Raw genomic sequence first — 27,399 nt, forward strand, 5'->3', positions numbered from 1 at the left:
CGTATCGCATGCAAGTTGGCCTCGCAGGAAGACAGAACTGAAAGGCCGCGTTTGGGAGTCAGAAAGTGTTTTTTTCCAAATAAGGATTATGATGACAAGAGTTTTTTTTTTTTTTTTTTCAGAAAATATAATTCAATAACAGTTCTGGCGTACTATCATGAAAATTTATTTTAAAATTGAAATTTCTTCTAGTATTTTCAAATTTTCCACATTAAGTTATTACATTATATATTTAATAATTGATTCCACTTGATATTTAAAATTTAAAATAAAATCTTTAAGGCGTTTAATTATATTAATTCTATTGGGAATTCGAATGATTTGTTTCAAAGAAATTAATATTCATGAAATTTTTTTTATAAAATATTCATTCAATGGGTTGGGACAAGTTAAATGCACTTAAATGATAATATTTAGTCTATAATAATTTTAATGTATTATAAATCAATTTTTAAAGCTTAGAGTAAGGGTTGACCCAATTAAAAATTTAATTTCGATCTTTGTTATTGTGATCGGGTTGATGAAGCTAGCATAACCTAAAAGCAACCCTCTCTCGCTGCACCACCCTCTTCCCTGGCCACGCTACCCTTGCCCCCGTGCCACTGGAGCACTATGTTCCACCAAATTTGTCATGTCATATCTTCACCATACATCTTGTTTCTTTTGTTACCTTAACTCATTACTACCAATTTGCTATCAAATCTGTTGTGTTTCTCCACAAACTCTTTATTCATTGCATACTGTAGCATTACTTGGTGCACATCATCCAGTTCAACCTAAGTCAATTTGTTTCAATAATTTAAATAAATTTTAAAATTGATCTAAATTTGATTGGTTATTGAGTCTCATCGAACTTGTTCAACCGATTGGTTTGATATAGTTTTAAAATAATTAAATATTATATATTTTAGTGTAAACATATATTAAAATCAATTAATGAATTAATTTGAAATAGCTATAAAAATACCTACCCTGAAAAACATATATTTATAATTAATTATTCAGTGTAATACTAATAAATAAAATGAAATTATATCTAAAAAATTGTGTTTATAATTTGATTATTGAGTGCAATATTATGGGATATATATACTTTATTTTATCTTCTTTTGTGTGTGTGTATATATATTAAAAAGCAATCCAAACAAAGCCTGAGTAATATTTAATCAAATAAAAAAGGTCTAGTGGGAAATTAAAATTTTGCTTTTATCATGTTGAGTTGGATGCCACAATTTCAGCGGTTCACGTGACCTATTTGTGAGGGTCCACTGACGTGGCACGCGGTGACTTTTTTTCCTTCTTTTGTTTTCTCCGCTCCTTTTGCTATTTCCAGTCTTTCTTTCTGTGATTACTTCCACTTCATCCATCTGTCTACCGACCGACGCAAGAATTTGTTTGTCAGATTGCGACGTCTCTCTGCAGCATTTTCTGACACGTGTATTCCGCAGAAACACACGTACGTTTGGCCTTGCTAAGGAGACAGCCTGTATGAAGAAATTTTTCTTCTTCCTTTAGAAGGAAAAGTCACATGTACTTCTTCGTACATTTATCAAATAATAAACGGTAAATTATTTTTGACGTAATCTCTCCGGATCAAACCTGAATCACATTGGGTATTATACGCTTGGTCCAAGGATTCCAACTAACCAAATTCAAATTAGATTTAATTTAAGGGAAATTAAATTTAAATTTAAATTTATTTCAAAATTATTTAAGTTTAATTGGCTTAAAAAAATTGAGTTCAAATTTGAATTTAATGATATTTTTAACCTCGATTCAGTATTATAGTTAAACAATAAATATTAAAATAATATCATTTTGATATATATTAATTAAATCAATTTATATTAAAATTTTTTATACTAATTAATTAAATCAAACTTATTTAATTTACACTCGTATTAATACAAAACTTATATTTTAGATAAGATAAATTCAATTCAAATTTACCTCATCCGAGCATTCAATAAAATCTCACATTGATTGGTTTTTTCATGCTAAATTCATGCAAATAATCAACCATTGTTTGAAAAAACAAAATATAAAATATAAAAATTATTAAGAGTACGTTGTGTCGAAATCTTTTTCAGTAGTTATATTTTCGAGAAAATTTTGTAGTTTAAAAATTAAAAAGTGGAAATAATAATTTACTAATATTTAAAAATAAAAAATAATTATTAAGAATATAAAAAAATCCAAAATTATGATGACACAAACTAATGGTACAAGATAATCATGGGTGGGATTATTATAGCATTCATATGGACGATATAAATAAATATTATTCAATTAAATAAAGAATAAAATAAACATTTAAAACTAATATTGTGAAAAAACTTAAATCTAAAATTTTTTATCGAATATAAATGGGATGAATTGAGTTGATGAATGAAAGTTACAAAGACAAATGCTCTTTAAATATAAGGAAAACAAGTTTGAATAGAATTAAAGTCTTAAATTAATTTATATAACAAAGAAACTTGAACTCTAAAAATTAAACTTTATCAGATATTTTTGTAAATACAAATTATTCTTTTTATTACTTTAATTAAAATGTTTTTTTAATACAAATCACACCTATTAAAACATAACTTTTAAATATAAAATATTTTTAAATTCAAGATATATTTTAATCACAAACTTTGGCTATTCATCTCTTGGCAATATTATTAAAGGAAAGTAAAATTATATTATTATATTATTATAGCCTTTGTCAATTTGTTGCTTTCCTTCTTGTGGTGGAATGCACTTCAACAAACTCAGCATTTTACTTTCAAGGATTCCATTTTCATCTATTTGTTTTCTTCAGGACAAGCCCTTCTTACAAATTATCTACTTGTTATTGCCTCTTTAACAGAAAAAAAAAAAAAAAAAAAAGAAGAAGCAAGATGATATATGCATTGCCTATGTTTGTCGTCAGAAAAATTATCATATAAATATTCAATTTTTATCATAGATATTCCAAGGCCATACTACCCCATCAATGTAATTAGGTTACTATCGATAGGGCTGGACTCGAATTGAACCTATTTGAACCTGAGTCTTATTCGAATAAGCCCGAAACAAGCCAACCCTATAAAAACTTGGTCGAGCTCGAGATACTCGTCAAATTTTTTAATTAAATTTTTTAATATAAAACGATATCATTTTAACCAATATATATTAAAATAATGTCGTTTTAATAACGAAATAGTTTAAAACTCGAGCTTGAAATGAGCCGAATCGAATTCGAGCCCAGTTCGAGTTTGACTTTCACGAGTTCGAGCTTGAATTCGAGCTCTGGTATATATAAACCGAGCTGAGCTCGAGTCAAGCTTGACTTGGCTCGAATTCAGTCCTAACTATCGATAACATTTTTGGTCCAATAATCTGGTTTATTATGAAAATATTATCTGCTTTAGATATATACTCTATCATAATTTTGTCTCTGAACTTTGTAACCTAAAATAGCTCTTAACAATTTGAGAAGCTTACAAGTTATTTAACTAGTTAAATTCTCCTCCACCTAACCAATGTAAAATATATAGATAAAGTACAAACAGACTTAACATCTTTCTCGTATTTTGTTTATATGAGATTTGTTTAAGGGTCTCATATTATCCAAGTTTTTTTTTTTTAATGATCATAGAATCCTATTCAACTTCTTGGAAATGTAAACTTTAAGGTGTGATGATTGAATTCACAATTATTATTTCGAGTAATTTAGGATTTTAAACCCTAACTTTTCATAAACCACTCAAACTACCACTACATAGGGTAATGTCGAGAGATTGCACTGTAGTGATTGAAGTAGAACAGTGAACCGCTGGTATATGTCCAAATGATCCAAGAATCCAGCATATGATTCATGATATAAAATCTGAGTTTGTCAAGCTGTAAAGGCATGAAAGCTTTATTGGGTGAAGATACGAAAAGATTTCATTCACTGATAACCACAAGAATCAAATTGTTTTTGTTCTTCATTCATTAATGGCCACAAGAACCAATCATGAATCTTCTTCATTAACCAATCACCACAAGTTTCAAATCATGCATCTTCTCAAGTCCAATATTGTAAAAAGCTGTCAACAGAGAAGGAAACAGTATTAGCTCTCATATTTCATAAGCATCCTCCTGAATGTAGTAAACAATATTGTTTCAATGAATTCAGACCTTAATGACAAGCTTGACACAGTCTACTTCCATTTTAGCATCGTTACAAGAATAAAAAAATGGTTACAAACCGGGTCACTTTACTGTTCCATAAGATAAAGAAAAGGCTAGCTATTCAGCTTAATTCTGCTGCTGCGCGGTAACAGCAAAACATAGAACATTATTTTGCTGTGAGTTGGTGCTGAAATAGGGTCGAAGCTCTTTCTAGAAAGGAATTTCTTGTCTAAGGAACACGATAAGGAATGACACCCTATGAAGCGAAAGTTATAATAGCAACAGCCAGGCACATTTTTGGCATAGCTTGGCATGTGGGTAGATAATTATCCTATCTCCCAATATAAAATGGAACTGGAATTTGATTCATAATTTAAATTTGAATGAATGGCAAATAATGGTCTAAACGAAGATAAGGGGGAGTTGGTTATCTCGAAAAAAATCCTTAGAGCTAAGCCCTTTTAAAGACATTTCCCTAAAACTTTCACAAAGATAAATACAATAATGGTAGACATTGACTCCTCCATCAATGGACCAAATTATATTTAAAAGTCCTGTCGTGTTTTGTTCATTTATGTTGTCCTGGTTCACCTAAAATTACAATATTTTTTAAGATTGTAATTGTGACAATTTTTATCATAATATATTTTAAAATATTGTGACGATATGACAAATTTAAAAGTCCTCACAATAAACTTAAAATAACGAGTTTCTTTTATAATGGTGTTTGATAAAAAAATTTATCATTATATATGTGGTATGATGAAAATTGGATTTATTGTGGCAAAAAAATCTGTTACAAGAAGCGAAATATTTTATAGTGACTGAAGCAGAATCTAACCACGATAAGCCCACACCTTGGAAGACTGCTAGGTCGTTGAGATCAACCTCCCCTGGATCAGTTCCATAAACTGCAGCCAAAAAAGCAAGAAAAAGGTTCTCATAGGTACATGTCTTTCCTTTCTCCCTCCAGATACATGAGAAAGATTCAAGAACTACATTTGTCATAGATTCATGCTGTGTGAATAATGAAAATAAATATATGACTTCAATGATACGACTTTAAGGCCTTGGTTAACATCTTGAGAATGACAATAGAGAATCTAATGACATCTTCCCAGACTTAAGTGTGAAAGTTACATGCTAATTTTATTCTCTATCAAAGTATCTGGCAGAGCTAGGGTTCATCAAGATTTAAACATCATCGCCAATGAGATGGCATACGGTTTTCCCTGTAACCCGTTTGTTTCTTTATTAATATATTTTTAATTACCAAAAAAAAAAAAAAGGGAAACAAAGATTATGGCAAAAAATTTAGAGATGGTCATTTATTTATCATGTTAATAAATTTTTATAACATTGGATTGTCTTGAATTTATATATGAAAATATGTTTCAAACTTTGAAGTCAAAAAGATACATCCCGATACAATAATAGATAGTGTGTATTACTATCACATTTCTCGGATATTTAGTATTTCTCAAAAGAAGAGTCTTTTTGACTTGCTTGTTGATTAATTTTAAACCTTAAGAAATGCAATTCAATGGTGGAAATTGCAGCACTTGCCATTAAAAAATAGCCTGCCAACCTTTTTTCTCCCCTTCTTTGCGACTTAGAAGGATTTTTCACATTTTTATATATTAAGAATTATCATGTTAGATCGGAAAGGGCAAAAGGAAAAAGGAGATGGTGGGTTTTTTCTTTTTTTAATAATAAAATTGAAGCATAAAAAACTTTTAATATTATTGGGATAAAAACATGTTAGTTGGATGGTGCATGCATTCTCTCTGTCAGACAGATTTTATTTCATAAAAAAAAATATATATATAGTGACAAAATTATTTTCAAAATAAAGAATCATGATATAGAATGAATATACAACCAATTTGTGTTAAAATATTTGTGAGTATTCTAACTTTGACTATAAACGCCGGAATATTTTGACTATCAATAAGAAAAGGAAAAAAAAGAAATCATTCAAAACATTATTCCTGTTAATGCCTAAGATCACTGAAAGTTTGAACTTCTCAATGATGGGATGCTAATGAAGAACTGCTTTTAAATGAATATAGATACTTCTAAGATACTGACTTAAACAAGTGATTAATTTTTAATTATTATATAACAATCCTAAACTTCTATGCATATATAATTTCCAAGACGGTGATGGGCACCTCGCTTTCCTGGTTATGAACTTAATGAAATATAAATATTTATTTATTAATATGTTCAAGTGTTTCCTCTTTTCAGTTCTAGCTGGTTTAGCTCTTGCGGTTTCTCAGGTTGTTGCCCAGGATCAGACAGGTTACTTAATTTTGCAATTGGATAGCACAATTTGATTGCAATTTATTGGCCATCTTTAACTAAAAATCTTTGCGTTTTTTGATTTTTCATAGGTTTCATCAGTCTGGATTGTGGGTTACCAAGTGATTCTGAAAGCTACAATGAAACAACAACGGGGTTACATTACATTTCAGATTATGATTTCGTTGAAACTGGAGATAGTAAGAGTATATTGCCCGAATTTCAGGCGGGGAAGCAGCAGGAAACGTGGCACCTCAGAAGCTTTCCTGAAGAACTCAGAAACTGCTACAGATTCAACCTCACACAGGGCAATGAATATTTGATCAGAGCGGTATTCCTATATGGTAACTATGATGAGCTTGGAAATTTACCCAAATTTGATCTGTATTTGGGGCCTAATAAATGGGAAACCATATCATTAACAAACGCATCAACTGTTTCAATCAAGGAGCTCATCCATGTCCTCCCAAGAAGTTACTTACATGTCTGTCTTGTGAATACTGGTTCTGGGGTTCCTTTCATTAATGCTATTGAGATCAGGCCTATGAACAATGGCATTTATAACAACACTGAATCTGTATCCTTGAATCTCTTTGCTCGGCTAGACGTTGCTTCAGAATCCAATCAGACAATAAGGTGAACTTATAATTTTTGTTTTTTTTAACTTATAGAACGCCATAGTTTTACCAATTCTCTGTATTTGAAAATGATGCCTCAGGTACAAAGATGATGTCTATGATCGAATCTGGATCCCGTATAATAAAGATGAGTGGAAACAGTTGAGTACGAATCTTACTATTGATTCTGACGGTGACAACAGTGGCTTCCAGCCTGCATCTATTGTCATGAGGACTGCTGCGGTGCCCAAAAATGTTAGCGGATCTTTGGATATTTCATTGAAAGTTGATGATCCCAGCCTTCAATTTTACACTTATGTCCACTTTGCTGAAATTCAGAAGCTTCAGGGTAACGAGTCCAGAGAAATGAACATTTTTCTGGGAGAAGAATATTGGTATGGACCTTTTAATATTGATGGTTACTTGTCAACAACCACAATATACAGCATATCGGCGTCGTCTATCAATGGTGGAAATTATACAATATCAATTCAGAGAGCTGAAAATTCAACTCTTCCTCCCATCCTCAATGCCATCGAAATCTTTTCTGTGAAAGACTTCTTGGAGCTGCAAACCGACGAAAATGATGGTATTTTCTTCCTACCATGTAACACCACTAAATTTCATTTTCAGTGTAGTTCCTCTGTCTGTCCAAATATATATACATACTAAGATTCCTGTTTTTTGTATGTTGTGAACATATTAGTTGACGCTATAATGAAAATCAAGTCCAGTTATGGGCTAAAGCGAAATTGGCAGGGAGATCCATGTGCTCCTCAAGCATATTTATGGGATGGTCTAAATTGCAGCTACGATGGTAATGACCCACCTCGAATTATATCCTTGTAAGTATATGCCTAAAGAAAATCATTTTCTACAGAAAGTTTTTAGATTAATAAATACAAACTTCTTACTAATTGATATGAGAACGAGTTCTTCAGGAACTTGTCCTCATGGGGTTTGATTGGAGAGATACTTTCATACTTGATCAATCTCACATCGATAGAGTATTTGTAAGTTCATTTATATCATCGTGATCAAATTATGATTTTTCATTTGTATATGATATGAAAACTTATCATTATCATTTTAGGGACTTATCACGCAATGATTTAACGGGATCAGTTCCAGAATTTCTAGCTAAAATGCCATCTTTGACTGCTCTGTAAGTAAATTGAATTTCATAGTAGCTGTAAATGAAATTTTCCAGGAAGAAGTGTGAAGAGAATCATTTTTGCTACGATCTACAATGCAGAAACTTAACAGGAAACAACCTCACTGGTTCACTTCCGGTTGAACTCATTGAAAGATCAAACAATCATTCACTATCATTAAGGTATTATATAATTCTGTTTTTCATTTTAAGTTTTGAAAAAATCATAGCACATACTGCAGGAATTAAGTTGATTATTAAAGCTAGTTGATTATGTGACGTATTCTAACTTTAGCTTTCATCTGGTGTGATGAAATTATTAAGTGTTTCTGGAAATCCACATCTTTGTACATTGGTGTCCTGCCAAAGGAAAAGCAAAGTCAAGTTTGTTATTCCAGTAGTAGCAACAGCCACCTCATTGTTTGTCATCTTAATAGCATTGGCTATTTGGTGGAGTCTCATAAGAAGAAAACAACAAGGTATAGGAATATCAATTGTTGCAGTAATCAATATAGAAGTTCTTACTCATAGAAGACATAAAATTTCTTCAAAATAAGATCCCTGATACATATATGCGTCGTTAAACTTGTCCGGTTATATCAGCTTTAGGAGACAATGCAAAAGTTGCACTTGAGTTTGAAGGTCGACTATTCACATATTCGGAGGTCTTGAGGATCACTGACAACTTCAAGAGGGTTCTTGGCAGAGGAGGATTTGGAACAGTTTACCATGGCAGCTTGGATGACAGTACTCAAGTAGCTGTGAAACTGCTTTCTTCCTCTTCAAGGCAAGGACATAAAGAGTTTCAGGCAGAGGTATGGAGCAACTGTAACTTATTCTAATATTTTCCTATTTTCATTTTTACATTACAGTTGTGGCTTTGAATTTCAGCTCAAACTTCTGATGAGAGTACATCACAGAAACCTTACAAACCTTGTCGGGTGCTGCAACGAGGGCGCTCATTTGGCCATTTTATATGAGTTCATGGCTAATGGAAACCTAAAGCAACATCTTTCAGGTGGGTTCCCTTCAAACTTAATTTTAATTTGTTCTTACCATGAAAGAAGCGAGATGATGTTGTATCAGTTTTCATAAACAAATGCAGATAGAAAAGAAACTAGTTTGAGTTGGGAAGACAGATTGCGGATAGCAGTTGGTGCTGCTCGAGGTTAGTGTAAATTCCTTAAACAAGACCAATAGCATTCAGTTTACCTGATGATAATAGTGAGTAAAATTTTTCTGAAAACGTAGGATTGGAATACCTACACAAAAGCTGTAAGCCACCCATAATCCACAGGGATATTAAGTCCACAAACATCTTATTAAATGAAAAATTTGAAGCCAAATTAGCTGATTTTGGCCTATCCAGAATTTACCCCTCAGAAGGTGGCACTCATGTTTCCACAGTAGTTGCTGGAACCCCTGGCTACCTTGACCCTGAGTAAGCAAATTTTCATTGCTCATCTTATAAAATTCTAATCAAATTGTTTCATAAGCTTTGACTTTATTTTTTCTTTTATGTTTATCCAGGTATAATATAACAAATCGGTTGAACGAGAAGAGTGATGTTTATAGTTTTGGGGTTGTTCTTTTGGAGATAATCACGGGCCACCCCGTGATAACAGAAGTTGAAAATGAAGATAAGCACATTCACATCAGTCAGCTGGTTACTTCCATGGCTTCAGAAGGACATATTGAAGACATTGTTGATCCTTGTTTGTTGGGAGAGTTTGAAGTTGTTTCTGCAAAGAAGGCTGTTGAAGTAGCACTGAAATGTACATGTCATACCTCCTCCAAAAGGCCAAGCATGAATGAGGTGGTGGTAGAATTGAAAGAGTGCCTGGCAATGGAGTTAGCTCGAAAAACCAACAGCCGTGGCATTGGCCCTCATCTTGCAAGAGAAATAAACAGTATGAATTGGGACAGCGAGTCTTCTCTCCAACCAAGATAGGGCGCTTAAGAAAATGCAGTACTATGACAAACAATAGCAAATCTTTGTTCCTTCTTTCCTAAATGATATTCTGAAATTGTCAAAATTAAAGTCAGAGATAGAAATAAAATTGTGGACAATTGGGCTGACAGACTAATGTGTGTTTTACTGATAACCAGAGACCGCAATGTGAACGACACCCTTCAAAATAAGAGAATAACATTCAGTAACACCCATTTCATTTGTGAGTTTTTACAAGATGATATAGCCTTTCTAGTTTCCTTAAGGAAAAAAAGTCTATACATATATAAACATAAACTAAACACTTTCTGTCCATTACTTTTAAGCTTCTTTCGCATCAATGTGGAATCGAACCAAGTCGACTTGGATAACAGAGAAGATATGTGAAGTTTTACATATTTTCTCAATTTTCATCACATCTTCTCATTCAATCATCATCATGTGGTTACACCTATGAGAGTTTCTAATAACTTCACAACCATTTGTGGGTTTTTTGGTGTCTTCGTACAGATGAATAATCCAAGTCTTTATCCTCTATGAAGGAGATCTCGAATTTTATTTCAATTTGTCCCTTGTTTTCGGGGCAACTAATTTTGTTTTTGGCCCTTACTAGAACCCTTCAATTGTATTCTTTGTAAAACATAATAATATCGAGTAATTCTTACTATTGAGGGCTCAATCGACCAAGTCAATAGACAGTGTACTACAGCACTTGTACTTCTCAAGAAATAAACCTCTCATTACCACGTTAGAGTTTGGACTCTGAGTCAACCCGCCAGTCCACGTTAGAGTAATTCTTAGGTCTTTTATTAATATTTCTCTTCATTACATTTATTTTGTTAGAATGGTCAGAGTCAAGATATATACCAAGTGCCTACTTAGGTTAATTTTGAAGAAAGCAATGGCATCCTCTTTCGCTGCACGACACAACACAATATACGTTACAAAATTGCTTGTCGAACTGAGAGGACATCAGACCACAGATAATGTTGAAACCAGCCAGTTTTTCTGATTGTTCAATTAGCAGTATTAGACATATAGGGACCATATGAAAATGATTTTTTTGTTTGTTTTTAATTTTAACGTGAATTTTACTTAATGCATTTCAATTACTTATTTTCTACGAAGATTCAACGTTAATTTAATTGTGAAATAAAAAAACTCAAAGGTAAAGACGTTTATTTATATGTAAGAAGATCCAATCAAGCCTTAAATTCAGGATATTAAAATTTTTATCATAAAAAGCGTGTGTATTTATACAAAAATATAACACATTTAACTCTTGACTTTGTTGACTGTTTATCCATGAACCAACTTTTGCAACCGATAGTTTGAAAATCTAATCATACAAAAACTCAAACATTAATTGTTGAGGGTAAATTATTTTTCCCGGTTGATTGTATGATTAATTCATTATTGATAATAGATGCATTATTTTGTCAAATTTAGAGTTTGAAAATGAAAATAAGATTTGATTTATTGGTTCTAAATTAGTTCATTAGAGTTAAAAAGTGAAAATCAGACCATAACAGATTGGCAATATATATATATATATATATATATATATATATATATATATATATATATATATATATATATATATATATATATATATATATATATATATATATATATATATATTATATGGCCAGCCAGCGATTTTATATTATAAAGATAAATTAATACATTACCAATATTGAAAATATATTGTCTTAATGTTGTGTAAGAAATTATTCCTAGTTTTTAAATATTTTATAGCTGGCAAATCGTCATTACTTGACAATAATAGTGTAATACATTGGAAATTAACAATAAATCACAAATTATATACTTTGAATTGTCAAGCCTTGAACAGAGTATTTTAAATGTGGGAAATTTTAAAAAATGCCCTCCCATTAAGCAAAAATAGCCAAAATCACTATTTTCAAGCCAAAATACCCAAAATCACTGTTTCAAAAAAAAAAATGCCTATGACTTTTTTTAATACCAAAACTACCATTCCCCTCATATTTATATAACTCTCCCACTTACTATGGGGTTTTAATGTAATTTTAGATAAATATGAGAGGTTTTTGGATATTTTATATTATAAAGGCATTTTGATATTTATTTATTTATTTCAAACTTTTTCTAAAATGTCAAAATTACCCTTCCCTTCATTTATATAACTCCCTTCACTCATTATGGGGGTTAAAATAATTTTAGATAAATATGAGGGGTTTTTGGATATTTTACATTGTAAAGGCATTTTCATTTTTCAACTTTTAGAATTCGAATTTCAGTTCCGTCTTTTCGAATTTCACCGTTTTACGATATATCGATTCGTATTTTTCAAATTTCTGAAGGATTTTCTGTTTGTTGTCATTCTAGGGTTTTTCAACTTTTACAATTCGAATTTCAGTTCCGTTTTTTCGGATTTCATCGTTTTACGAGATATCGACTCATATTTTTCAGATTTTCGAAAGATTTTTTGTTTGTTGCCATTCTAGGGTTTTTCAACTTTTAGAATTCGAATTTCAGTTTCGTTTTTTCGGATTTCACCGTTTTACGAAATATCGACTCGTATTTTTCAGATTTCTGAAGGATTTTTCGATTGTTGCCATTCTAGGGTTTTTCAACTTTTAGAATTCGAATTTTAGTTCAGTTTTTTCGAATTTCACCGTTTGACGAGATATCGACTCGTATTTTTCAGATTTCCGAAGGATTTTCTGTTTGTTGCCATTATAGGGTTTTTCAACTTTTAGAATTTGAATTTCAGCTCCGTTTTTTCAAATTTCACCGTTTTACGAGATATCGACTCGTATTTTTCAGATTTCTGAAGGATTTTTCGATTGTTGCCATTCTAGGGTTTTTCAACTTTTAGAATTCGAATTTTAATTCAGTTTTTTCAAATTTCACCGTTTGATGAGATATCGACTCGTATTTTTTAGATTTCCGAAGGATTTTCCGTTTGTTGCCATTCTAGGGTTTTTCAACTTTTAGAATTTGAATTTCAGTTTCGTTTTTTCAAATTTCACCGTTTTACGAGATATCGACCCGTATTTTTCAGATTTCTGAAGGATTTTTCGATTGTTGCCATTGTAGGGTTTTTCAACTTTTAGAATTCGAATTTTAATTCAGTTTTTTCAAATTTCACCGTTTGACGAGATATCGATTCGTATTTTTCAGATTTCTGAAGGATTTTCCGTTTGTTGCCATTCTAGGGTTTTTCAACTTTTAGAATTTGAATTTCAGTTTCGTTTTTTCAGATTTCACCGTTTTATGAGATATCGACCCGTATATTTCAGATTTCTGAAGGATTTTTCGATTGTTGCCATTCTAGGGTTTTTCAACTTTTAGAATTCGAATTTTAATTCAGTTTTTTCGAATTTCACCGTTTGACGAGATATCGATTCGTATTTTTCAGATTTCCGAAGGATTTTTCGTTTGTTGCCATTCTAGAGTTTTTCAACTTTTAGAATTTGAATTTCAGTTTCGTTTTTTCAGATTTCACCTTTTTACGAGATATCGACCCGTATATTTCAGATTTATGAAGGATTTTTCGATTGTTGCCATTCTAGGGTTTTTCAACTTTTAGAATTCGAATTTTAATTCAGTTTTTTCGAATTTCACCGTTTGACGAGATATCGACTCGTATTTTTCAGATTTCTGAAGGATTTTCCGATTGTTGTCATTCTAGGGTTTTTCAACTTTTAGAATTTGAATTTCAGTTCTGTTTTTTCGGATTTCACCGTTTTACGAGATATCGACTCGTATTTTTCAGATTTCTAAAGGATTTTCCGATTGTTTTCGTTCTAGGGTATTTCAATTTTTAGAATTCGAATTTTAACTTTTAGATAAGGATTTTATTGTTTTTTCATGACAAAATTATTTAAAAAATGAACTCAAATACGATACACATTCATATATAACCACAAATAAAGTATATCATATACATATGAAAATACAATAAATATATACATCTAAACATAGAAATAATGATAAATATACATCCGTGAGCTACTCGATACAATGAAAATACAACTGTGTCGCTAATCGTCGACGCATAGAGGTAGACTACTCTCGGGGAAAAACGTAGCTCCGTGCCAACGCCAAACACTCAAAAAATCGCAACATAAAAACGCCACAGTCACCGGAGCCCAACCCCTGCTGAGGGACATCCGACGCTCGATGTAAAGTAAGGGAATCACGTCGTGGAGTCCTCCTAGAAGCTATCCAAAAAGTCGTCGCCTCTAATAACGCGGGAATAAAGGTCATGTACGGTCGCATGCGCTGCTCCAGAGTCCCTATATTCCCTGAATATAAAACATCTGAATCATACACCGTAATCGACCACTCACGGAAATCTATAACTCCGACGACCCAATGTGCGTTCTCGAAGTTTATAGGGATGAAAACCTATAAACAATGAGACATTTTAGTTACAATTCGTTGTCGTTAACCAATTGAATATAATAGAAATATATATAAACTCTACCTGATCGACTATCCCCCATGGTTTGTACAACAATCCCGGGGTGTACGATGCATCAACCATCCTTGTGAAGAGCCCCGAAAACTCAAACTCTCCAATCGGTGTGGTCTGCCAACTCTTCCAGGCCATCTCAATATGACCTCCAAAGAATGTGTAGGCAGTTGTCCAACGCTGTGAGATAGTCAACTGGTGATCGTTCTGCTGCCGACGTAATAAAGCCAAAAAGGAGTCCACATGCTAAAATGGTATAAACAAGTTCACGTGTTAGTTAGTAATAAATATATCTAGCTTTTTATAAAATTATATAATATAGACAACTCACATCGTCAGTCAACCACTCGCACAACTCTACAACAAGCCTCCAGAAGCTGGCCTTTGACTTCGACCCGATGAAGTAGACATCATGTGAGTCGGAAGCCGCAACGCTGGTGTACCACGTGAGGAAAGATTCCTCACGCTCAGAGGCAGATGATGGAATGGTCGTAGGTTGCCGTTTCGCCCTCCCTTTGAGTGGATTCGTATACGGGGTGCGAACCAGCGGACCCTTCCGGACGATCCGGCCACGTGCTGTACGAATCATCTGTATGATCCCAAAAAAAATAATTAAATCCAAAATTCATCCTACGTAACAATTAGCATTAATCGATTTATCTTACCTTCTCCAAGTATGTGGGATGAGGTTTAGCTGGAGAATCTTGAATCACGGTCAAGTCCACCACGCGTGCTCCCTCGACGGACTAGAAAATACAAATTTTGAACATCTCAATGACCAATATATACAACTATTTATATACTAAGTATGATTGATATACCTCAATAGGGATGGGCTCAAAATCGTCCTCCTGGAAGTCCTCCTCCTGTGAACCAATATCTACAATTTTTTTGGTCGAGTTCGGGATATCAGCAAGTAACCATAATCGCTCGTCCTGAAAATCAGTCAAAACATCATTAAATAAATAATATAATTGAAAAGACAGATCAATCAATGACAATTTTAAAATAAAGTTAAAATAAAGTTAACCTGAACTTCCAGGGAAGGTGTTCGGGGAGAACCCTTGATCAATGCAACAGAAGGACTAGCCGGTGCGTCCTCCGGGGCACTACCCTAAGATATTAGTAATAATAACTTAATTAGTGACATTTCAAATATAACAATACTATAATATAATAATGACATTTAACAATAAATATAAATTTGAAATATCATACGGACCTCGTGCGGGTGACGGGATGGTATTGCGGTATCAACGGGGGATGATGGGATGCTGTGCACGACATATCGCCTCTGCACGGAAGTATCTGGTCTCGTCGGGGATTCGCAGCTCGCTGTCAATCCGTCTTCTTTTGCGAGAAATATCCTGAGACAATGTAAAAAATTTGTTAGACATGAGTAAAAACAAATATGTAAACAAATGTATACGTGAAAAAAACATAAAAAGATGAAAAATAAGAGTCCATATCTCGTAAAACGGTGAAATCCGAAAAAACAGAATTGAAATTCGAATTCTAAAAGTTGAAAAACCCTAGAATGGGAACAATCAAAAAATCCTTCAGAAATCTGAAAAATACGATTCCATATCTCGTAAAATGATGAAATCCGAAAAAACGGAATTGAAATTCGAATTCTAAAAATTGAAAAACCCTAGAATGGGAACAATCGAAAAATCCTTCGGAAATCTGAAAAATACGAGTCCATATCTCGTAAAACGATGAAATTCGAAAAAACGGAATTGAAATTCGAATTCTAAAAGTTGAAAAACCCTAGAATGGGAACAATCGAAAAATCCTTCAGAAATATGAAAAATAAGAGTCCATATCTCGTAAAACGATGAAATTCGAAAAAACGGAATTAAAATTTGAATTCTAAAAGTTGAAAAACCCTAAAATGGAAACAATCGAAAAATCCTTCGAAAATCTGAAAAATACGAGTCAATATCTCGTAAAATGAATTCTAAAAGTTAAAATATTTTTAATTGTAAAAAAAATTTAATTGTAAAAAAATATTTTTATTATTTTGGTCAAATATCTTAATGAGTTTTTCATATCAAACAGTTTGTTTACAATTTTCTCTGGGCATTGTAATTCAGGTTCAGCTCTGATTATGGGTTTACACCTATATAATGGTACTTACATTTATTTATTTACCATAGCAAGAATTTACTAAATTTTATAAGAAATATTCAATTAAATTTGTACTATTATATATTTATTGTTCTTAAGTAAATAAAGACCTGATCAATCTTGGGCTGGATCAATTTGGGCTTCAGTCTGGCAATCTGCCCAAAAAATGGAGTGAACCCCCAATTTGCATTGGGTCAGTTTCTTTGATACTTATAATTCTCAGCTCTCACATTTGTTCTCACTGGTGTTTGATTGAAGTGTGGATGGCAATCCCTATCTTTGCGCTTCAGTTTCATGCGCCAAGAAAAAGAAGAACAATGTTGTTGTTCCAGTTGTAGTAGCATTCGCTGCCTTGTTCATACTATCAGCTGCATTGGCTATTTTCTGCAGAATTAAATGTCCAAGACGAGGTATCTTTTTGCATTGCTAGCTTTAGTAACCCCAGAGTCCAGAGCACATGCACCTGAAATTTTCATGTATTTTCACATGTATCTTAGTATTATTCTTACTCTGATTATTGATTTAATCAGGACATATATGGGGAAGAACCCCAAGAAAATCATCATATGTGTTAACGGAAAAGATCAGACGATTTACATATGCTGAGCTCTCGATGATCACCGGCAACTTCAAAAGAGAACTTGGTAAAGGAAGTTTTGGAAGTGTTTACCATGGTTACTTGGATGATGATACTGAAGTTGCTGTGAAAATTCTTTCTGAATTATCAAATCAAGGATATGAAGAGTTTGAAGCAGAGGTATCATGTGAATCATAATAGAACTTGCATTTAGTCTTTTGAGCTTGCTTACTTATTATGTGCGTGCGATGTGAAGTCTAAAGAGATTTTTTTAATTTACAGGTGAAGCTTCTTCAGACAGTGCATCACAGAAACCTCACACCCCTTTACGGATATTGCGCTGAAGGCAAGCAAATTGGGCTCGTCTATGAGTACATGGCCAATGGAAACTTGAAACAGCATCTGTCAAGTTAGTTTTTTACTAGACCATTTGATAATTAATGACTTCATTTTCTGAAACTTTCAAACCAAATGGATGACAAGAGAGATAATCAAAAAGAGAAAACTTAGAATCAGTTGTAAATTTATTTGTTTTTCTGTGTGGATGTAGATAAGAGTGCAGATGTCATGAGTTGGGAAGGGAGACTTCGTGCAGCGGTGGAGGCAGCACAAGGTTAATCAATTTGCAAGTCTTTCGTTTAGCTTTCATTTAGTTTCATATTTGTGCCTTTAGGTGAACTTGGCTAAGGGAATTTGAAATGCAGGATTGGAGTATCTACACCATGGCTGTAAACCACCCAGAGTACACAGGGATATCAAGTCTGCAAACATCCTATTGAGTGAAAACTTCCACGCCAGAATAGCTGATTTTGGGCTCACAAAAACTTTCCCAGTTGAAGGTGGCACTCATTTGTCAACAGATGTTGCTGGTACCTTCGGCTACCTTGACCCTCAGTAAGTAATTTTCTTCATCTCATACTTGAAGTGATCAAAAGAAAGAACACGTTAATAAAGTTGGTTTAGCAAGATTTACCCACCTTTTATTTTTATTTTTTATGGAGTAAGTAATCTTTTTGAACTTGCAGGTATTGTCAAACATATAGATTAACTGAGAAGAGTGATGTTTATAGTTTTGGGGTCGTTCTTTTGGAGTTGATCACAAGTCGACCGGTGATTGCAAATAACAGTGGGAATAATCACATAAGCCAGTGGGTTGGTTCCATGATTGCACAAGGAGATATCAAAAAGACAGTCGATCCAAGGTTAGGAGGAGACTTTGACATCAACTCAGCCTGGAAAGCTGTTGAAATAGCAATGCTTTGTGTGTCTCAAACTTCCGATGAAAGGCCAAGCATGAATTATGTAGTGAGGGAACTGAGTCAATGTTTAGAAATGGAGATTGCTCGGAAGGAAAGACGTGGGGTTCAACCAGGAAATCATTATGAAATGGTGTCCCTAAATTTAGGAACTGATCTCATTCCTTCAGCAAGGTAGTACTTTCAGGTCAGCAAATTAAGATGGCTTTTCGAGTCTCACTGCTTCTTCAACTTCAGATGGTGTCTGAATTCTATGAAAAATCAATTAAATGTAATGGTTTTGGTGCCTCAGTCAATCACATTATATTCTGTTACAACTTTTACTTTAGTGCTTGAACTGTGATGTTTCTATTTGTAATCACAATCTTATATACTATGAGTGTTTTGTATGATTGCATTACAGATTTCAGGTTTGCTTTATATCCTTGGTTTATGCCTTTTATTTTATCACATTGGTGATAACAATAGCATTAGCATATCAATTGTAAAGTTTATTATTTTTCGTTTTTTAAAATTAACAAAATTGATAAAATATTAAAATTTAAAAAAAAATTTAGATTCAAATCTTCTTTATATTTATAAAACTTTAATTTATTTAATATAATCCGACTATTATATTTTGAGATTTATTCATTTGACCAAATTAGAAAGAATTTTCCCTTACCAAAACTAGTTTTCTGGTTATCTATCTATAAAGTTAGACAAAAAGTTTTAAGATCACAAATTGCTTCAAATGTCATTTGGGAATTTGTGTCCAAGACTAAATTTCTGGAGCTACTAGCTTTTAGGGAAAGTGGACCTAACAAAAGTCCGACATCCGAAAGAAAAACTATCTAGGAAAAAAAAGGCCAACGGACTATTTCCCACCCAAAGTATGTGTTTTTTTCAAGTTTTCCCTTATTAACTTTGAAAATACTATTTACTCACTTATGAACTATTAAATTTAACAGAACTCTAATCCCTGAAAAATTTATCTCATTTTCCCCTCTAAAATTTCAAAAACTAACAATTTCCCCAACCCAAGTTTTAAAAAATAGCATTTTCCCCCTTAGAGTTTTCAATTTTTTAGAGTTAGTTTTCTGACACCGTTTCTTTCTCTCCAGTGACCTCTAAGCGACTCCTCTTCCTCTACGACGTGACCTTTTTCTAGCGATTATCCTAAGCACGATCGTTGAGTTGTCTTCGTCTCGACGAAGACGAATCGTTTTCATCATTTCGTCTCTGACGAAGACGAGATGAAGACTCTTCATTGACGAGGAGTCTTCGTCTTCGTCAGAGACGAAGATGACGAAAACGATTTGTCTTCGTCTTGGTCTTCGTCAATGACAGTTCCTATAACACCCTTCCCTAGAAGTACTATCCACCGAAGGAGAAATGTTACGAATTAATATCCGAAATATCTATTTTTTCTTTTAAAATACTTTAAAATAAACACATCACTAAAAGTGTTTAGAAAGTATTCCAAGAAAATTGAAAATCTGGAAGCAAAGAAAAGATGTATATACTTATAAGAAAACTCATCTGAAAATAAGGAGTAATTATATACAACTGTATAATCATCTCAAAAAGGTCAAAAGTCGACCAGAACATGTCACTGTATGTATGTAATATAAACCAGAGATAACCTGCTCTAGTTGGATCAATCTTTGCTGACCTAACCCTACCTCGTAGCTACCTCGATCACTTGTAGCTGTAATCAGGAAAGAAAAGGAAGTGAGAGATAAGAACACTCAGTAAGGGGAAAAAGTTAAGTAAACTATCTCCTTTTTTGTTCTAACTTACTTTCGGGGCTCAACCTCACTCATAACCCCCATAAGAACTCGAAGGGATAATCTAGTTCATGTTTTACTATTTGGGTCATACTTTGTCCCATCTGGTGTCTATTTGCTACTTTCTGGAAGCTGACTATAGAGATTTGACACTTTTTTAAGCTCGAGCTATCTTCTTTTCTCTCACTACACCATTTTTTAATTTAAATTGAGTTCCACTACGAGCATACTCTACTGCGAGTGGACCCTACTGTAGGTCTATGTCCTACTACGAACGTATTATACTACAGGCGGTGTAGTATAAAGTACCCCCTCATAGTTCATGGCATGCATGTATGTCTTATATCTTACTAATCTTGCTTCCATCTAAATCTATTTATAACTCACCAGACCATACTTTTGGGATGACCCCTGAATCTTGAGCCCCAAATTCTTTTCCTTGCTTTTCTTTTTTTTTTTCTTCTTTTCTTTTTCTCTCCTTTCTTTCCTTTCCTTTCTTTCCTTTCCTTTCCTTCTTTTCTTTTTTTTTTTCCTTTACTTTTTCTCCTCCTTTTCTTTATTTCTTTCTTTCCAAAAACTGTGAAATATTGTTTATAGAACAGTTATTTGGTAGGACAACCTTCTTTTTCATACAATTTAACAACCCAAATGATTTCTAATTCATACAAGCTATATATCGTTGAAAAGAGGATTCAAAGATATTTCCAACAAACTATAATAACACTCATAATTCAATAGATAAGATAGTCACAACGTGGAATGAAATCAGTGGCAAAAACTGTCTTCACTGTTTATTTGGTAAAACAGTCCTTTTGTTTCATACAATATTTAACAGTCCAAATGATCTCTAATTCATACAAACTATATATCACTGGAAAGATGATTCAAAAAGTTTTCCAACAAGCTATAATAGCACTCATAATTCATTAAATAAGACAGTCAAAATGTGAGATAAAATCAGTGGCAAAACTACCTCCTTTGTTTATTTGATAAAATAGTCATTGTGGTTTATACAATATTTAACAGTCCAAATGATCCCCAATTTACACAAGCTATATATTCCTGAAAAGAGTATTCAAAGAAATTTCCAACAAGATATAATAACATTCATAACTCATTAAATAAGACAGTCAAAACGTGAGATGAAATCATTGGCAAAACTGTCTCCTCTGTGTATTTGGTAAAACAGTCCTTGTGATTCATATAATATTTGTTAGTCCTTGTGGTGAAATTCAAATTCTAAAAGTTGAAATACCCTAGAATGACAACAATTGAAAAATTCTTTAGAAATCTGGAAAATACGAATCGATATATCATAAAATGGTGAAATTCAAAAAAAGAAAACTGAAATTCAAATTCTAAAAGTTGAAATACCCTAGAATGACAACAATCAAAAAATTCTTCGAAAATTTGAAAAATACGAGTCGATATATCGTAAAATGGTGAAATTCAAAAAAACGAAACTGAAATTCGAATTCTAAAAGTTGAAATACCTTAGAATGACAACAATCAAAAAATTCTTCGAAAATCTAGAAAATACAAGTCGATATATCGTAAAATGGTGAAATTCGTAAAAATGGAACTGAAATTCGAATTCTACAAATTGAAATACCCTAGAATAGCAATAATCGAAAAATTCTTTAGAAATCTGAAAAATACGAATCGATATATCATAAAACGGTGAAATTCGAAAAAACCTAAAATTTCATTTATAATGCTATTACAATGTTTACTATCAAAATGCCCCCCAATTTAAATAACATTTAATTTGACCTCTCAATTATCTATTCTTAAAATTTCATTGAGAAATTTATAATGCTCTTATAATATTTAATATCAAAATACCCCTCTAATTTTAATAAAATTTCATTTAACCCCTCATAATGAGTGAGGAAGGTTTATATAAATGAGGGGAAGGATAATTTTGCCATTTTAGAAAAAGTCATGGGCATTTTTACTTAGGAATAGTAAATTTGGGTATTTTTGCTTGAAAATAGTGACTTTGGGTATTTTTACTTACTGGAAGGGTATTTTGGTCATTTTTTATAATTTCCCCCCTCCAGCCAATAAAAATTGTTTCTTTCAAACTAAGTTTTTAAGACATTTAATGCCTTCCCATTCTCTTTTGGTCAAAGTAAAAAATATGGGGTGGAAAAATCCACCATGCATAACACAAAATTATTTTCAAAATAAAGAATCATGATATAGAGTGAATATACAACCAATTTGTGTTAAAATATTTGTGAGTATTCTAACTTTGACTATAAACGCCGGAATATTTTGACTATCAATAAGAAAAGGAAAAAAAGAAATCATTCAAAACATTATTCCTGTTAATGCCTAAGATCACTGAAAGTTTGAACTTCTCAATGATGGGATGCTAATGAAGAACTGCTTTTAAATGAATATCGATACTTCTAAGATACTGACTTAAACAAGTGATTAATTTTTAATTATTATATAACAATCCTAAACTTCTATGCATATATAATAATTTCCAAGACGGTGATGGGCACCTCGCTTTCCTGGTTATGAACTTAATGAAATATAAATATTTATTTATTAATATGTTCAAGTGTTTCCTCTTTTCAGTTCTAGCTGGTTTAGCTCTTGTGGTTTTTCAGGTTGTTGCCCAGGATCAGACAGGTTACTTAATTTTGCAATTGGATAGCACAATTTGATTGGAATTTGTTGGCCATCTTTAACTAAAAATCTTTGTCTTTTTTGATTTTTCACAGGTTTCATCAGTCTGGATTGTGGGTTACCAAGAGATTCTGAAAGCTACAATGAAACAACAACGGGGTTACATTACATTTCAGATTATGATTTCGTTGAAACTGGAGTTAGTAAGAGTATGTTGCCTGAATTTCAGGCGGGGAAGCAGCAGGAAACGTGGCACCTCAGAAGCTTTCCTGAAGAACTCAGAAACTGCTACAGATTCAACCTCACACAGGGCAATGAATATTTGATCAGAGCGGTATTCCTATATGGTAACTATGATGAGCTTGGAAATTTACCCAAATTTGATCTGTATTTGGGGCCTAATAAATGGGAAACCATATCATTAACAAACGCATCAACTGTTTCAATCAAGGAGCTCGTCCATGTCCTCCCAAGAAGTTACTTACATGTCTGTCTTGTGAATACTGGTTCTGGGGTTCCTTTCATTAATGCTATTGAGATCAGGCCTATGAACAATGGCATTTATAACAACACTGAATCTGTATCCTTGAATCTCTTTGCTCGGCTTGACGTTGCTTCAGAATCCAATCAGACAATAAGGTGAACTTATAATTTTTTTTTTTTTTTAACTTATAGAACGCCATAGTTTTACCAATTCTCTGTATTTGAAAATGATGCCTCAGGTACAAAGATGATGTCTATGATCGAATCTGGACCCCGTATAATAAAGATGAGTGGAAACAGTTGAGTACGAATCTTACTATTGATTCTGACGGTGACAACAATGGCTTCCAGCCTGCATCTATTGTCATGAGGACTGCTGCGGTGCCCAAAAATGTTAGCAGATCTTTGGATATTTCATTGAAAGTTGATGATCCCAGCCTTCAGTTTTACACTTACGTCCACTTTGCTGAAATTCAGAAGCTTCAGGGTAATGAGTCCAGAGAAATGAACATTTTTCTGGGAGAAGAATATTGGTATGGACCTTTTAATATTGATGGTTACTTGTCAACAACCACAATATACAGCACATCGGCGTCGTCTATCAATGGTGGAAATTATACAATATCAATTCAGAGAGCTGAAAATTCAACTCTTCCTCCCATCCTCAATGCCATCGAAATCTTTTCTGTGAAAGACTTCTTGGAGCTACAAACCAACGAAAATGATGGTATTTTCTTCCTACCATGTGAAACTACTAAATTTCATTTTCAGTGTAGTTCCTCTATCTGTCCAAAGATATATGCCTACTAAGATTCTTGTTTTTCGTATGTCGTGAACATATTAGTTGACGCTATAATGAAAATCAAGTCCAGTTATGGGCTAAAGCGAAATTGGCAGGGAGATCCATGTGCTCCTCAAGCATATTTATGGGATGATCTAAATTGCAGCTACAATGGTAATGACCCACCTCGAATTATATCCTTGTAAGTATATGCCTAAGGAAAAGCATTTTCTATAGAAAGTTTTTAGATTAATTAATACAAACTTCTTACTAATTGATACAAGAACGAGTTCTTCAGGAACTTGTCCTCATGGGGTTTGACTGGAGAGATACCTCAATGCTTGATCAATCTCACATCGATAGAGTATTTGTAAGTACATTTATATCATCGCAATCAAATTATGATTTTTCATTTGTATATGATATGAAAACTTATCATTATCATTGTAGGGACTTATCACACAATGACTTAACGGGATCAGTTCCAGAATTTCTAGCTAAAATGCCATCTTTGACTGCTCTGTAAGTAAATTGAATTTCATAGTAGCTGTAAATGAAATTTTCCGGGAAGAAGTGCGGAGAGAATCATTTTTGCTACGATCTACAATGCAGAAACTTAACAGGAAACAACCTCACTGGTTCACTTCCGGTTGAACTCATTGAAAGATCAAACAATCATTCACTATCATTAAGGTATTATATAATTCTGTTTTTCATTTTAAGTTTTGAAAAAATCATAGCACATACTGCAGGAATTAAGTTGATTATTAAAGCTAGTTGATTATGTGACGTATTCTAACTTTAGCTTTCATCTGGTGTGATGACATTATTAAGTGTTTCTGGGAATCCACATCTTTGTACATTGGTGTCCTGCCAAAGGAAAAGCAAAGTCAAGTTTGTTATTCCAGTAGTAGCAACAGCCACCTCATTGTTTGTCATCTTAATAGCATTGGCTATTTGGTGGAGTCTCATAAGAAGAAAACAACAAGGTATAGGAATATCAATTGCTGCAGTAATCAATATAGAAGTTCTTACTCATAGAAGACATAAAATTTCTTCAAAATAAGATCCCTGATAGATATATGCATCGTTAAACTTGTCCGCTTATATCAGCTTTAGGAGACAATGCAAAAGTTGCACTTGAGTTTGAAGGTCGACTATTCACATATTCGGAGGTCTTGAGGATCACTGACAACTTCAAGAGGGTTCTTGGCAGAGGAGGATTTGGAACAGTTTACCATGGCAGCTTGGATGACAGTACTCAAGTAGCTGTGAAACTGCTTTCTTCCTCTTCAAGGCAAGGACATAAAGAGTTTCAGGCAGAGGTATGGAGCAACTGTAACTTATTCTAATATCTTCCTATTTTCATTTTTACATTATAGTTGTGGCTTTGAATTTCAGCTCAAACTTCTGATGAGAGTACATCACAGAAACCTTACAAACCTTGTCGGGTGCTGCAACGAGGGCGCTCATTTGGCCATTGTATATGAGTTCATGGCTAATGGAAACCTAAAGCAACATCTTTCAGGTGGGTTCCCTTTAAACTTAATTTTAATTTATTCTTACCATGAAAGAAACGAGATGATGTTGTATCAGTTTTCATAAACCAATGCAGATAGAAAAGAAACTAGTTTGAGTTGGGAAGACAGATTGCGGATAGCAGTTGGTGCTGCTCGAGGTTAGTGTAAATTCCTTAAACAAGACCAATAGCATTCAGTTTACCTGATGATAATAGTGAGTAAAATTTTTCTGAAAACGTAGGATTGGAATACCTACACATAAGCTGTAAGCCGCCCATAATCCACAGGGATATTAAGTCCACAAACATCTTATTAAATGAAAAATTTGAAGCCAAATTAGCTGATTTTGGCCTATCCAGAATTTACCCCTCAGAAGGTGGCACTCATGTTTCCACAGTAGTTGCTGGAACCCCTGGCTACCTTGACCCTGAGTAAGCAAATTTTCATTGCTCATCTTATAAAATTCTAATCAAATTGTTTCATAAGCTTCGATTTTATCTTTTCTTTTATGTTTATTTAGGTATAACATAACAAATCGGTTGAACGAGAAGAGTGATGTTTATAGCTTTGGGGTTGTTCTTCTGGAGATAATCACGGGCCACCCTGTGATAACAGAAGTTGAAAATGAAGATAAGCACATTCACATCAGTGAGCTGGTTACTTCCATGGCTTCAGAAGGACATATTGAAGACATTGTTGATCCTTGTTTGTTGGGAGAGTTTGAAGTTGTTTCGGCAAAGAAGGCTGTTGAAGTAGCACTGAAATGTACATGTCATACCTCCTCCAAAAGGCCAAGCATGAATGAGGTGGTGGTAGAATTGAAAGAGTGCCTGGCAATGGAGTTAGCTCGAAAAACCAACAGCCGTGGCATTGGCCCTCATCTTGCAAGAGAAATAAACAGTATGAATTGGGACAGCGAATCTTCTCTCCAACCAAGATAGGGCGCTTAAGAAAATGCAGTACTATGACAAACAATAGCAAATCTATGTTCCTTCTTTCCTAAATGATATTCTGAAATTGTCAAAATTAAAATCAGAGATAGAAATAAAATTGTGGAAAATTGGGCTGACAGACTAATGTGTGTTTTACTGATAACCAGAGACAGTAATGTGAACGACACCCTTCAAAATAAGAGAATAACATTCAGTAACACCCATTTCATTTGTGAGTTTTTACAAGATAATATAGCCTTTCTAGTTTCCTAAAGGAAAAAAAAGTATATACATATATAAACATAAACGAAACACTTTCTGTCCATTACTTTTAAGCTTCTTTCACATCAATGAACCAAGTCGAATTGGATAACAGAGAAGATATGTGAAATTTTACATATTTTCTCAATTTTCATCACATCTTCTCATTCAATCATCATCATGTGCTTACACCTATGAGAGTTTCTAATAACTTCACAACCATTTGTGGGTTTTTTGGTGTCTTCGTACAGATGAATAATCCAAAGTCTTTATCCTCTATGAAGGAGATCTCGAATTTTATTTCAATTTGTCCCCTGTTTTCGGGGCAACTAATTTTGTTTTTGGCCCTTACAAGAACCCTTCAATTGTATTCTTTGTAAAACATAATAATATAAAGTAATTCTTATTATT

At 33.1% G+C, this 27,399-nt stretch overlaps 3 protein-coding genes, 1 long non-coding RNA gene and 1 pseudogene across 4 annotated transcripts; all 5 read left to right on the plus strand.

The window, feature by feature from the left end:
- The first annotated feature begins 6,320 nt into the window (after positions 1 to 6,320).
- On the plus strand, positions 6,321 to 8,084 carry LOC123210992 (LRR receptor-like serine/threonine-protein kinase IOS1). Its single transcript, XM_044629491.1, has 5 exons — positions 6,321 to 6,450; positions 6,543 to 7,086; positions 7,169 to 7,656; positions 7,774 to 7,912; positions 8,009 to 8,084. Exons 1-5 carry the CDS (start codon positions 6,336 to 6,338, stop codon positions 8,082 to 8,084), a joined length of 1,362 nt encoding a protein of 453 aa, XP_044485426.1. The 5' UTR covers positions 6,321 to 6,335.
- A 76-nt stretch (positions 8,085 to 8,160) lies between these two features.
- On the plus strand, positions 8,161 to 8,693 carry LOC123211041. Its single transcript, XR_006501314.1, has 3 exons — positions 8,161 to 8,232; positions 8,323 to 8,403; positions 8,545 to 8,693. It is a non-coding gene; the product is annotated as an uncharacterized LOC123211041 (long non-coding RNA).
- Positions 8,694 to 8,836: 143 nt separating this feature from the next.
- LOC123211040 (receptor-like protein kinase At3g21340) lies at positions 8,837 to 10,342 on the plus strand. Its single transcript, XM_044629555.1, has 5 exons — positions 8,837 to 9,035; positions 9,112 to 9,238; positions 9,326 to 9,388; positions 9,472 to 9,661; positions 9,751 to 10,342. Exons 2-5 carry the CDS (start codon positions 9,124 to 9,126, stop codon positions 10,169 to 10,171), a joined length of 789 nt encoding a protein of 262 aa, XP_044485490.1. The 5' UTR covers positions 8,837 to 9,035; positions 9,112 to 9,123; the 3' UTR covers positions 10,172 to 10,342.
- A 6,662-nt stretch (positions 10,343 to 17,004) lies between these two features.
- On the plus strand, positions 17,005 to 19,019 carry LOC123211039 (probable LRR receptor-like serine/threonine-protein kinase At1g51880). Its single transcript, XM_044629554.1, has 6 exons — positions 17,005 to 17,176; positions 17,297 to 17,523; positions 17,626 to 17,752; positions 17,894 to 17,956; positions 18,048 to 18,237; positions 18,369 to 19,019. Exons 2-6 carry the CDS (start codon positions 17,380 to 17,382, stop codon positions 18,775 to 18,777), a joined length of 933 nt encoding a protein of 310 aa, XP_044485489.1. The 5' UTR covers positions 17,005 to 17,176; positions 17,297 to 17,379; the 3' UTR covers positions 18,778 to 19,019.
- A 3,916-nt stretch (positions 19,020 to 22,935) lies between these two features.
- LOC123210993 lies at positions 22,936 to 26,900 on the plus strand (annotated as a pseudogene).
- The last annotated feature ends 499 nt before the right edge of the window (positions 26,901 to 27,399 follow it).

The sequence above is a fragment of the Mangifera indica genome, chromosome 3 (genome assembly GCF_011075055.1).
Source record: "Mangifera indica cultivar Alphonso chromosome 3, CATAS_Mindica_2.1, whole genome shotgun sequence".
In the NCBI taxonomy this organism is placed as follows: domain Eukaryota; kingdom Viridiplantae; phylum Streptophyta; class Magnoliopsida; order Sapindales; family Anacardiaceae; genus Mangifera; species Mangifera indica.